We start from the raw sequence: 12,586 nt of genomic DNA, 5'->3' as shown, positions 1-12,586 counted from the left end.
CCTCTGTCTGGGAGTTGTGAAAAGCAAGAAAGTTCCCCTGAAACTCCTTTTCTCCAGGCTGAGCACCCCCAGCTCCCTCAGCAGCTCCTCCACAGACTTGTGCTCCAGACCCTTCCCCAGCTCCCTTGTCCTTCTTCAGACATGCACCAGCACCTCATATTAAGATTTAAACCAAACAAACTCCAAAATAAGCTTTGAACTAATAATTTAATTTCGAAGCTAAGTTTCTCTCTGTTTTTTTATTCTTTGTTTAAAGCAACCCTTTTCTAAATGAGCAGGAAAGGTTTTATACCTGTGGGTTTGTTCATACTGAGAATGAAAACATACTGTGAAACTTCGATATTTGCCATGAAATGGAAATGCTGAGTTTCAGACAGCTCTGAAGAAAATTCAGTAAAGTCCTGCAAAATGTTCAATATCTTCAGCACAACCAAACCCATAAACTGGCTCCACAAGGGGACATGTGAGTACGACTGCCAGTCTTTGTTGTGCCAGTCTGATCCCCTTCCACCAGATGTTTCTGGGATGATAGTCCAGACAAATTACCTCAGACATAATAGAGCCCTTGAGTATTTGAAAAGCTCTATTCAGAATCACAGCTTCTAACTTGGCATTTACCTCAAAATATTCCTGACTGTCAGCAGCTATTAAAAACAAGAATAACAACGGCTATTTCCATAATAGCTGTATTTTGAAATCTCAGAGCAGTTTGTGAACTTAACAGACTTATCTGAGATGTATGGATTCATATCATCCATCAGGGAATACAGGTCTGTTTGGGGTAAGAACTGAACTTCTGTTTTTAAATACTCTATAAGGAAATACAGATAAGGAATGAATACAGATAAGGAATGAATACAGATAAGGAATGAGATTCCTGAAGATAGGAACACCTTCCACTATCCCAGGTTTCTCCAAGCACTGCCCAGCCTGGCCTCAAATGCTTCCAAGGATGGGGCAGCCACAGCTTCTCTGGGAAACCTGTGCCAGGGCCTCGCCACACTCACAGGGGAAAATATAAATATAATGCCTTTAGACTGCTCAGTCACCGTAGCAATGATCCTATTCTAAAGAGAAATCCATACCACTTGGTGAACACCTCAGTCACTCACAATGTGCTGCATAACGGCCACTTATGCAAGGCAAAATTATGGAAAAAAACCCCAGTGTTTTGCACTTGCAAAAGTATAACCTAAAATATTTTAATATAGAACAATCTAAACTGGAAGGAAAATATAAAAATAGGCTAGGAGAGACCTGGTATGTTTAGCTGAGGACAAGGCTGCAAACACAAAAAGCTTTGGCTTCTCCTTTTCCATGATTTTTCATCATTTTCAATCTTGTCAGCATGAATAATATTGTTGATTTTTGCTGTGATTTAGAAGTAGCTGCAGAATACAAAACAGAGTTGAAAATCAGCTGAAAGACCATTCTTCTATTTTGCTTTTAGTTGAAACACTCCTCCCAGCTGCAGACAAGTAACCAGGCTGACTATAATTCCATAAACCACATCTGGTCACCATATAGTTCAGGTTTGGAGGGGATTTTTAAGAAATCTTTTGAAACACACAAACAAAAATTTACTTATATGTTATAGCAAACGTTGCTAGGTGGTGTCACAGGTGCCAGAGGTTCTCATGTGATTTTGTACTGATATTCATTTTCTCTGCTCATTCCTTTTGTTTACTTTGGTTCTGGGAAATTAGCTCTGGCCCATGCTAACTCCTAAACTGGAAATTGTGTAGGAAAGCTTTAGTGAAATGTCTGTTTATCATGTTTTCAGGTTGGTATCCAAACCTTGAGCCTGGGATGAGGCTTCTCCACAAAGTCATTCTGCTATTTTCTCTTATCTGGTGTGGATGTTTTAAGTCTGTTAGGGATATAGCCAAACTAATAAGGGAGTTTTTTATTGTTATTCACAATTATACAACTGAATTAAGCTTGCAGCCAATATTATCAATGGAGCCTAGAGACAGATTAGCTGGTTAAATGGAGCAGGTAGACTGCATTGTCTAAATAAAAGTCTTACATGCTCCACTGAAGAAAATTTCACCCAGATGGTGAATCATTAAATTCCTGCCACTAAGCAAATGCACTTCCCTTCACCTGTGGGTTACCCAGCAACTGGCAATTTGGCAAGCAATACATTTATTTTTATGATTAACCTTGTAAATCCACAGGCACTTGCTTTCCCAAAGAGCTGACCTTTTCCTACAATATTATCTTTGACAAGCAATGGCTCATTACCCTCTGTTACTGTCAGTATTTTAATGCTCAGTTTTCAAATTATTATAGAAGGTGGAGGCACCAACACCCTCTATTAAGATTGCCTTACACTTTCCACAATGAGGTCTTGCTATGCTAGAACTTTCAAGCTAAAATTTTCTTTGCCACATTTGTTTCTCTCTCGAACGGCAATGAACTCCATAATTCAGTTTTGTGCTAACTGTTCAGATCAGTGTGGCTTTATAAAAAGCAATCATTTTTGATTCAGGAGTTCTCTGTCCTTCCTGGCAGAGATTCTCTGTCTTTCACATCAGAAAGGCATGGCAGAGCTGCCCCATCCCTGGAAGTGTTCAAGGCCAGCTTGGACAGGTCTTGGAGCAACATGATCTAGTGGAAGGTGTCCCTGTCCATGGCAGTGGGGTTGGATTCAACGACCTTTAAAAGGTCCTTCCTTCTCAAATTATTCCATGATTTCTGAAGAGACAAAGAGCAAAATCAGTAGAATGGACCATGCTCAATTTGCCATTGAAAAGGCTCTGTATTTTCAGATTTTCCCAAGTTCTAGCTTGGATATATTTGTCTCCCAATTTAGGGAAATGCTGTGTATGGCAATAAATTAAACTGCTTCCAATGCTGAGAAGTACAAACACATAAGAGCACTGCTCTGTTCTCTTAAAGCAATGGAAAGAGCTTGAAACACTCTGCAAACAATAGGCATTTTCCCAAACCTGCATAAAACAGGAATGGAAATCAAACTTCCAGGCTCCTGTGCCCTAACCATAAGACTGAATTTCTTTCCTAGTCTTGCAGTTTCCACAAGTTCAAGGTGAACGGAGTGATAAGGAGATCTGCTTGGGGCAGAAGGTATTGGAAAGCAGAGTGTGCTGGGATTTTGTGTGACTCAGTCCTCAGCTGCATCTCTCCGTGGGTGGCTGGTGTGAGAAGGCTCTGTCCCTAAGTGCTGCTCAGCTCTTTGTCCTCATTGATGTGTTTTCTTCTCTTCCCTCTGGAATAGACTTCAGCAGAGCTGTTTGCAAAAAGGCACAAAAAAAAAAAAAAAAAGAGGTCAATGGCAGTGTGAGAAAGAGAAAAACAACAACCCAGCAGGTTTTACAGTAAAAGAAACCATTTAGTTACCAAGCCTTGATTTGGTACTGCAACATCTTGGCTCTTAACAAGCTCTCAGCTGCAGCAGCTCAGTCGTTTAAAATTATGCTAACCAACCTTTCTGGAGATATTTCCCCCTTTACATTAGCTGACATTGATTAAGAACTTCAATCTTAAGAATTTACAACTTCAATCTTAGGAATTTACAGCTTGTCCAGCCTCTTTGCTATGCTTTTCCAGCTGGATTTTTTTCAGCTACCACTTCTGCTCTTATTGCCGTACCATAACTGCACTTACCTTCCCAGGAACAATTCTCCAACTCTCCCTGGTCTAAAAGTGACATATTTTATTCCTTAACTTTCAGGCTTTTTGTTCAATATTTCCAGCTTGATTTTTTGTTATCTGCCCTGGCTGGTAAAGTGAAGGATACTAATGTGAGGCCTTACAAAGTTACTGTCACAGGCCCTTCCAACCTACAGGTTTAAATGCAAGATAAAAACCATTTGCTCTAGAAGCAGACTAAGGTGATTACACTCTCAAGTTACACATTTTAGGTCAGTATCTTATGTTAGTTGTGGTAAGTCTGTGCCACCATTCTGGCCACAAAGATGTCAAAATTCTTCAAATAATCACCATTCATTGGGGTTGCTTCAGTTTCTCATAGTATCCAGTATTTCACAGAATCACAGAATGGTTTGGGTTGGAAGGAACATAAAAAACTGTCTAGTTCTAAACCCCCTGCCGTGGATAGGGACACCTTCCACTATCCCAGGTTGCACAAAGTCCCACCCAATCTGGCCTTGAACACTTCCAGGGATCCAGGGACAGCCACAGCTGCTCTGGGCAACCTGTGCCAGGGCCTCACCACCCTCAAAGGGAAGAATTTCTTTCCAATATGCATTCTAAATCCACTCTCCTTCAGCTTAAAGCCGTTGCCCCAGTCCTATTCCTTACAAGTTACTTTCCAAAACTCTTTTTTTTCACACTGGAGTGTGGGCACTAGCACTGCTGCAAGCAAGTTCTGATCACTCCATTGCAAGCTGAATTTGCAGAAGGTAGTTTTGTGCAATGGGCTTGTAAAGGCAGATGCAGCCCAGACTGACCAGATTAATTCCTCAACCATTTCATGGTCACTTTATTCAATGGATGATGGTATCATGAAGTACTAGGTTGAGAGTCACAGTTTGTTCCTTTAAGAAGAAGAGTGGAAATAGCCACTTTCAAGGAAAAAAAGATTGACCTTTACATCTTTGCAAAGTCTGTGCAGAATTTTGCAGATTTTTGGAGAGGGGCATATTTTTTCAAAGAAGATTGTTTTAACGTTAATGCTTTAAAAAAAAAAAATAACCTGTATTTCCAGGTTCTTCTACTGTAGAGCCTGTGTCTGCAGAGCCATCTTGTGGGGGAGACTCAGATGGTTCAGCCAGAAAGAGACTTCTTTATTACTTCTAATTTTTCACATGTTGTGGCTTGCTCAGGCAGCAGTAAGTCTAGGGAAGACATCCTACTCCCCCCAGCATCTGCTTCACTCACTTTGGAGTATCAACAAGTCTTCTCACTCTGTGGAGATTCCAAAATTCCTTGAGAGCTGAAACACAGAAGCCAATATTCCTTTCATCTTTGCCTAATTTAATATTCCCAGTTAAGAGGATTTTGACAATGTTCTTGCCTTGAGGTCTCATCAGTTCTATATGAAAATAAAAAGATGCCATCTGAATTTCACAAACTGAACAAATGGTCCTACAAATGGGTGCAGCTCCATGTACATCAAGTGCAAGGCTCTGAAATTAAGGCACATAATTGGTTCCTTACATAATTTTTATTGGGGGAAGAAGACATGGAATAGAGAGAATTCTCACTGGAGTGGCTAAACGTTTCACCCTCTTCTGGAGGCACCACCACAGAGTGCTGAGCCTTGAAAATGAGAACTGGAAATCATCTAGCAGAGCAGGATGTGGGACCACAGCCAGGGATGGGGATAAAATACTGTCAGGAACAGGGTGCTGGGAGCCAGGGGGATCCCTGGGGTGGCAGGACAAGGAGCTATCAGAGAGGGTCCAGTGGAGGCCATGAAGATGATGAGGGGTCTGGAGCATCTCCCTTATGAGGAGAGACTGTGGGAGCTGGGCCTGGTTAGTCTGGAGAAGACTGAGAGGGGATCTCATCAATCCATATAAATGTCTCAGAGGTGTGTGCCAAAAGGATGGGACCAGGTTCTTTTCCATGGTGCCCAGTGACAGGATGAGGAACAATGGCCATAGACTGAAACACAAGCAGTTCCACCTCAACATGAGGAAGAACTTCTTTACACTGAGGGTGGCAGAGCTCTGGGACAGGGTGGCCAAGGAGGTCATGGATTGTCCCTCTCTGGAAACATTCCAAACCCACCTGAACACAATCTTGTGTCACCTCCTCCAGGTGACACTGCCTTGGCAGGGGGGTTGGGCTGGGTGATCTCCAGAGGTCCTTTCCAGCCCCAATCACAGAATCAAAGAATGGTTTTTGATGAAAGGGACTTTAGAGACCATCTTGCTCCAACCGCCTTGCAATGGGCAGGGACACCATGCACATATATACAGTTATATATGTTTATAAAGTCCTACATCTCTACACATGAGATGTAGGACTTGAAACTCATGCAGGAGAACAGGATGAAACCAAAGGTGCTGTTTTGTGTTTCCATGAATTTTACGACTTCTGCCTGCAATTACTCTGTGATTCTGTCTGTCCCCAGCAAGGGAGTGCCTCATTGTTGGCACAATTCCGATTTTACGAGTCTGATCGGTATTAGCTCAGATCTAATTTTACAGAAAGAGAAATAACAATCAGTCAAAACTGCTTAAATCGGGGCTGTGTTTCGCAGAGCATTCGAACAATTCTGCCCAGGGCTGGAGACTCTGACCCAGGTGGGCGATTGAACTGACTTTTCAAACCACTTCGAAGCACCTTTTAAACCGAGTTTTAACCCAGATTGGCAATCCCCAGAGCGCCAGCCCCGCCCCACGCTCCCCTCAAACTGGGAGGCGCCAGCAGCTCCTCCCTCACGCCGCTGCGCAGGCGCGCGGGGCGGGCGGTTCGAGTTCCGTGCGCGGCCGGACAGGGCGGGCGATGCCGACGGATCCGAAAATGCTGCAGCTGGCTGCGGAGGGAGTGCTGCAGCCGGCCGGGGAGGGGATCCCGCAGCCGGCCGGAGACAGCGGTAAGTGCGCGCTGTCCTCGCAGGGAGCCAGCGTGGCTGCCGCGGCAGCGGAGGTGTCCCAGTGACCGCGGAAAGCCGCGATGTCGGGAAGGCGGCAAAGGTGCGCGCGGGCGCATGCGCACTGGGGATGTCGGGATTATGGTGGACGCGGTGCTTTCGGGTATTTTTGGAAATTGCGTTAATTATGTCTCCTCCTTACCGCAGAGCCGGAGGTGTTTGAGATTGTGCTGCCGATCACTGTCCTTGTGCTGAGCGATGAAGATTTTCTCCAGGGCGATGCTGAGGGCCAGGAAGTGTCCGTTCCTGAGGTGGAGCAGGAGTTTAAATTAAGCGACACCCTTTGCCTAAAAAATGAAGGGGAGCCTTCAAACGACAGTAGCGGTGTAAGCAATTGGGACGCAAACAAGACTGTTTCAAATGAAGATAATTGTATTAAATACTCTGAAGAGAAATTGTTTGCTGAGAGCGTGTGTAATACATCAAAATTATCTGTAAGTGATGGCTGTGATGCAGACATGGACAAACACGGTCAAATTTGCATGTTACCTACATCATCTTGCAAAACAGAGCCTCCAGAGATAATCAAATGCATTGTTGAAGATTGTGATGGTTATGATGGCTTTCAGAAGATTCCTCCTCTCCTCTCCTGTGCTGACAGTGACAAACCTGACGCTGTCGAGACAAGCAAACCAGGGACGTTGGCAGTGGAACCCAAACATGAAGAAGAACCTGTCAGTGTTGCCAGTGGTGTTTTTGATGGCAGCCCACAGGCACAACCAGAAATCCAGGAGGAATTTAAAATTGTTAAAATTGAAGGTAATATATTAATAAGATTGGTGCAGGAGTTTAAGAAATATTGTAAAGCTCGAGTTTTTAAAATAAGAACTTTTATAGAAATACTATGAAACCAATTTCTTTTAGAGTAAGCTTTTCAAATTAGATTTTTAAATGCAGCAGAAGAAAAATATTGCCTGGAGTATGCTCAGTTCTTTCACAGACTCCTGTGAAAGGTCACGAAACTACAAGAAATTGGTACTTTTTCATTCTGCAGTGGGCAGAAGGGTGGGCTTTCATCAGGGAAATGTTCTCAAAATAAAAATGCAGAAAAAACATCGTATTTGTGAGAACGGAGCATTAGCAAAGTTTGGTGTCAGTACTGTCATAGGAATTCTGGCATAAAGCTGTTCTGTTAAACACTGGGTGGAGTGTTCTCCTGTGAAATTCAGAGTATTGAGTGAAAATGGAAAGTGGAAAAGAAGGAGGCTTGTAACTAGTAACAGCATTTAAATGTTGGGGGCAGAGTGGAGCACAAAGAGATGCATTAGGGAAAAAAAGTAGAAATAGGGAAATAGTAAGTATGCAGAAGTAGTGGAAGATCAAGCAAGTCATTAGGCAGTTTGGGATTGTTACTACCAATTAATCATGAATATCTGTGATTGTATGAAATGTGACTTTTTATATCTCCTTGTAGATCCCGATTCCTCAAAGAATGGAGATAATGAAAGTGATAACAGGAAAATAAACAAATTAAAAATTGAAGACGAGACACTTTTGGAACATGGCTTGAAAGAAGAGAAATTTACCTATAATTGTTCTGATCCATCTATTAATGGATGTACTCCTACTTTTAAAGAACTTGTAGAAGATGTAGGGAAATCTGAGATGAATGCTTCCACTTCTGCTGAATCAAACACTACTGGAGAGCATATTTTCAAGATGTTAACACCATTCCCTAAGAAAAAATACCAGCAACAAGAAGTTGTTTCATCCCATTCAAGCCCAAAAGAGTTCCAGAGCCAGCAAGAAGGTTTAACGTGGCTGAATAATACTGTGACCATCACACCTCTTCCTAAAACATCTTGTTCTACAAAGGAGAATGAAAGATGGAGTTTCAAGTGCAGGTTTTGTAGTTCTGTGTATAAATGTAATGCACAACTGAAGAAACACACTTACTCAGCTCATAAAGATAAGAAAATACATAAATGCTGCTTTTGTAAAAGAACTTTTTTCTTTTCTTTCAACCTTAAGAATCACATTAAAATTCATAAGAAGATTGCTAGGTTGCAAAAGGCAAGAAAAAATAGAATAAATGCAAGAAAAGCGAGGCAGAAAGGATCTGAAGAAGAAGACTCTGAGACCAAGAAAAAAGAAAGTAAATACAAGAAATTTTTCATTAAAATTGAAAGGGACTTTACACCTCTGGATGTGCCAGTTAGCTTTTCCTGCAGAATTTGTTTCTTTGCTTCACCAAGTCCTAGGAATTTTATTCATCACATGAAGGGCCATAAGGAGAGACCACCTTACCAATGCCCTCAGTGTGATTACTCCTGCAGCAGCTTATCCTTCCTGTTAAATCACATGTACTGGCATGCTGGCTATAAGGTCTACCAGTGCAGGTTCTGCACCTTTTTTTCATTGTATTTTGCAAGCATGGTGAGGCACAGCCACGTCCACACAGCAGATAAACCATATTCCTGTGAGCTCTGCCAGGCAGCATTCACCAGCACCTCAGGGTTGGAGAGACACAGGAGGATACATGCAGAGACAGAAACGTGCCAAGGGCAGCAACCTGACTGCCTGAGTGGGAGAAAGAGACCTGAAAGGCATCTGAAGAATTATCCATGTGATGAATGTAGCCTGGTGTTCTACACTAAAGGACATCTCAGATTCCACAAGAAATTTCATGCTAATAGTTACATGAGTCAGAGCAATAAACACTGTAAAAGCAAAATATGCAAAGCTGATGGTAATTCTCAGGGCCATCTTTCTCACTCTCTTTTTGATCAAGAAAATGATTGTCTCAGTGGGGGAATCCTGGCTTCAGAAGTAGAGTTGGAGCAAGCAGGTGATGTATGGGACAATAAGAAAATATGCCCTGGGAAGAAATTCCCTGAAAACAGCCGTGGAAGCAACAATCTGGCTGTTACTAGGAATAGATCAGAAGCTCCTCGGACTTCATACCAAATGGACTCTGTCACTTACAATGAGGAATCTTTCTTCAAATTGGAGGCCTCTCACTCGCAAGTGCAAGATGATGCTTCATATCATAACTTTGTGGAAAACTTAGAGGATACAAGTCCTTCTAATTTAAATACATTCCAAACATACAGGTGCCAGCACTGCAATTATGTTACTGCTGTTCCTAAAAACTTCAGGCTGCACTTAAAGATACATACAGATGAAAGACCATTTGTGTGTAATGAGTGCAATGAAGCATTTAAAACATTAAACCATTTGCAGAAGCACAGCCTTCTTCATGTGAAAAGTGGACAGGAGTTTGGCAGTTGCCTCTTTGTGGAGAGGTGTTTAGACAATCTTGAATTGCATCGTGAAGTACGTGGAGGCACACACCCAGAAAGGGATTTTGATTCCTGCAGAGGCTCAAACAACTCCTTGCGTGGTTCAGAAGTCTTTAGAGTTCAGCAAGGTGTTCAGAGGGGCACAGCAAATGATCTGCGAGCACAAAGTCAGCCACTATTATATCACTGTGCAGAGTGCAGCTATGCCACGGGCGTTCTAAGCAACCTGGAACTCCACATCAGAACTCACACAGGTGAGAGGCCCTACAGCTGCACTGTTTGTCAGAAGAAGTTCCGTACTTCCAGTCACCTGAAAAGGCACAGACTCACACATCTAAACACGGAACATTTCAAGTGCTCGAGCTGTGACTATTCAACCAACAAATGGCTGTCCTTGAAACAGCACTTGGCTTCACATGCTGGGGAGGAAGGCTCGTCTACTGGCTGCCTCTATGAGCACAAAGAGCTGCCTGTCAAGACGTACAAGTGTGAGGAGTGTGGCTATTGCACAACCCACAGTGGGAATCTGAAGCTCCACCTGAGGATCCACACGGGGGAGAAGCCGTTCCAGTGTGGGCAGTGCTCTCTGGCCTTCCGCACCTCCAGCCACCTCAAGCGCCACTTGCTGACTCACCTGAGGCTGCACTGCAGGAGGTGCAAATATTCCACGGTGGATAAACATGCTTTCCAAAAGCATATCAAAACGCACAAAAAGAAGTACAAGTGTTCAAAGTGTAACGTGGTGCTGCCCACAAAAAAACTGCTGGAGAAGCATAAGCTGCAGCATGAGCTTGAAATGTGAGGTTGGGAATGGTAAATTGGTGCTTGGTTCTGGAGAGGTTGTTCTGAAGTTCTTCATGGCTTTACATTCCTTTGCTGTGCTCAGAACGATGGTAATGGATGCATCCAGCATTTTGGTCCAGAGGGTGAAAGCTGGGGTGCTGGTTTGCTGCAGGTGTTTCTGAGAGCACCAGTTCTCGCACAGGCTGTGCTGAAGATCTTGGAGACACTTTTTCATCCCTGGGCAACTGTTTCAATAGAGGTCAGTTAGGATTTGGCCAGTATTCATCTGTTTAAACAGTTATTCTACACCACTTATTTTCTTGTAAAAATTTAATAAGAAAAGTAAATCTCTTTTCTAACTAAAAGAATGTTGAAAGGGAGGGAAGGAAGGGCATGTTATATTTTATAGTAATAACTTTCCATATCAAAATTCTCAGTGTGTCTGGAGGCTTAATGCTACCTCCCATCTGCTGAAAATTGCCTCCCAGATGCCTTTGCAATACTTCTAAGAGAAAAAAATGGTATCTCACAAAATTCGAGAAACAAAATACACTTGTCACCACTGGGTAATTGTGACATGAAAATGTTTTCCATATGTCTGTATGTGTAAGATGTTTATTAAGCAGTTACCTTGTCTGGAGTTTTGATAATTTTTTGAGTAGTGTGACATCAATGATAATGTACTGAAACATATTTTATGATACTGAGAATCTTTTCATCTTTATGTGAATGTCCAATGTTAATCTAGTATGAAATGCCTTACCTTTTCTCAGGTTTGTAGTTAGTGTTTTTGTTAAAATTACTTTTCAAATAGTTTCTGTTAATATGAGCACCTGTTGATAATTGTGAATGCTAGTTACATTGAAAACCTTAGCAGTATCTGAAACTGTTATTTTGTTTAAGAACTTTACTGTTAGTCTAAAATACTGTGTGTATGAACCATTGTACTATGCAGCAGTTGATGCAGGGTATGGTGAACCCAGATAGATGCTGCTTCCAACTGATACTCAAATCTAGACAAATCTTTGTTTGTTTTGGAGTTAGGCAGTGCTAGGAACTCCTGAATGTGGTAAGGGGTTTTGATAACAGTGTGTTATCCCTTTGTGTGAGGAAAGACAACACCATGGAGCAGCAGAATAAACCTGTGGTTTAACTTAGACAATGTAAATGTGGTACTGACAGTGCTTCTTTTACTGCTCCTGGATATGTGCCTTTCTTTAGAAATACAGATAATATGTTGTGGAGGCTTTTTGGTAATGTAGGAGACAGGTTGGGAGGGACTGCCCTGAAAGGTAGTGGAGTGCTGCTCTTTGGAGATATTTAAAAGGCATCTGGATGTGATCCTGGACAACCAGCTCTGGGTGGCCCTGCCTGAGCAGGTGCTTGTCTTCCAGAACTCCTGCAGCCATTCTGTGATTTGGAACACAATTTTCCAAGAATGGATTGAAACTCATGGATAGATGCATGTGTTTAAGCCCAGATCAGCAAAGATATTCAAGTGATCCAGTTCTTCACAGTGATTCAGATCTTGCAGCCAGCTGATCCAGTTGTGAGAAAGAAGAATGTTATCCTGTATGAAGAAAGAAAATATTTCTGAGAAATATTAACAGCTTGGAGGAGCTTTTACCTGCATTACTCTATAATTCTGATCTGTTATTTGAAGAAAAATTCAAAACAGTCCCAAAAAAGAAAGGAAAATGACAAAGGAATTGTAAGCCTCTAACTTGGATGAAACTAGGAAGGCTAAATCTGATAGAGAGCAGTTTAAAAGTGTGGTGTGCAATGATGATGGAAGGAGCCTGGTTTAGGGAGATAAATTAACTGCAGTAAGTTTTTGAAAGAGTTTGTAAATATAAGTTTCTTAAAGTTGTTAGTAAGAACAAGAAAGTATTTTCAGTTGGAGCTTGGTGATTTGGTAAAAATAATGATTCCTAGTCACTGCCTCTAATAAAAATAGTTTCATGATTCCTGA

General features: G+C 42.1%; 1 protein-coding gene and 1 long non-coding RNA gene across 2 annotated transcripts; one reads left to right on the top strand and one right to left on the bottom strand.

Annotated features, from left to right (window-relative positions):
* Positions 1–242: 242 nt before the first annotated feature.
* Positions 243–6,835, bottom strand: LOC146440408 (uncharacterized). Its single transcript, XR_014851142.1, has 3 exons — positions 6,732–6,835; positions 4,867–5,020; positions 243–3,253 (listed from the first exon to the last, which is right to left on the bottom strand). It is a non-coding gene; the product is annotated as an uncharacterized LOC146440408 (long non-coding RNA).
* Positions 6,375–12,586, top strand: LOC146440407 (uncharacterized). The gene is made up of 3 exons (XM_085057069.1): positions 6,375–6,532; positions 6,737–7,348; positions 8,004–12,586. Exons 1-3 carry the CDS (start codon positions 6,442–6,444, stop codon positions 10,631–10,633), a joined length of 3,333 nt encoding a protein of 1,110 aa, XP_084913195.1. The 5' UTR covers positions 6,375–6,441; the 3' UTR covers positions 10,634–12,586.

Source organism: Lichenostomus cassidix, chromosome 3 (assembly GCF_008360975.1).
Source record: "Lichenostomus cassidix isolate B80296 chromosome 3, HeHo_3.0, whole genome shotgun sequence".
Lineage (NCBI taxonomy): Eukaryota > Metazoa > Chordata > Aves > Passeriformes > Meliphagidae > Lichenostomus > Lichenostomus cassidix.
This window is presented reverse-complemented; position numbering and strand designations above follow the sequence as displayed.

Coding starts and splice junctions, on each gene's coding strand:
- LOC146440407 (XM_085057069.1), top strand. CDS start 6,442: ATGCCGACGGATCCGAAAATGCTGCAGCTGGCTGCGGAGGGAGTGCTG. Junction 6,533..6,736: donor GCAGCCGGCCGGAGACAGCG/GTAAGTGCGCGC, acceptor TCCTTACCGCAG/AGCCGGAGGTGTTTGAGATT. Junction 7,349..8,003: donor TAAAATTGTTAAAATTGAAG/GTAATATATTAA, acceptor ATCTCCTTGTAG/ATCCCGATTCCTCAAAGAAT.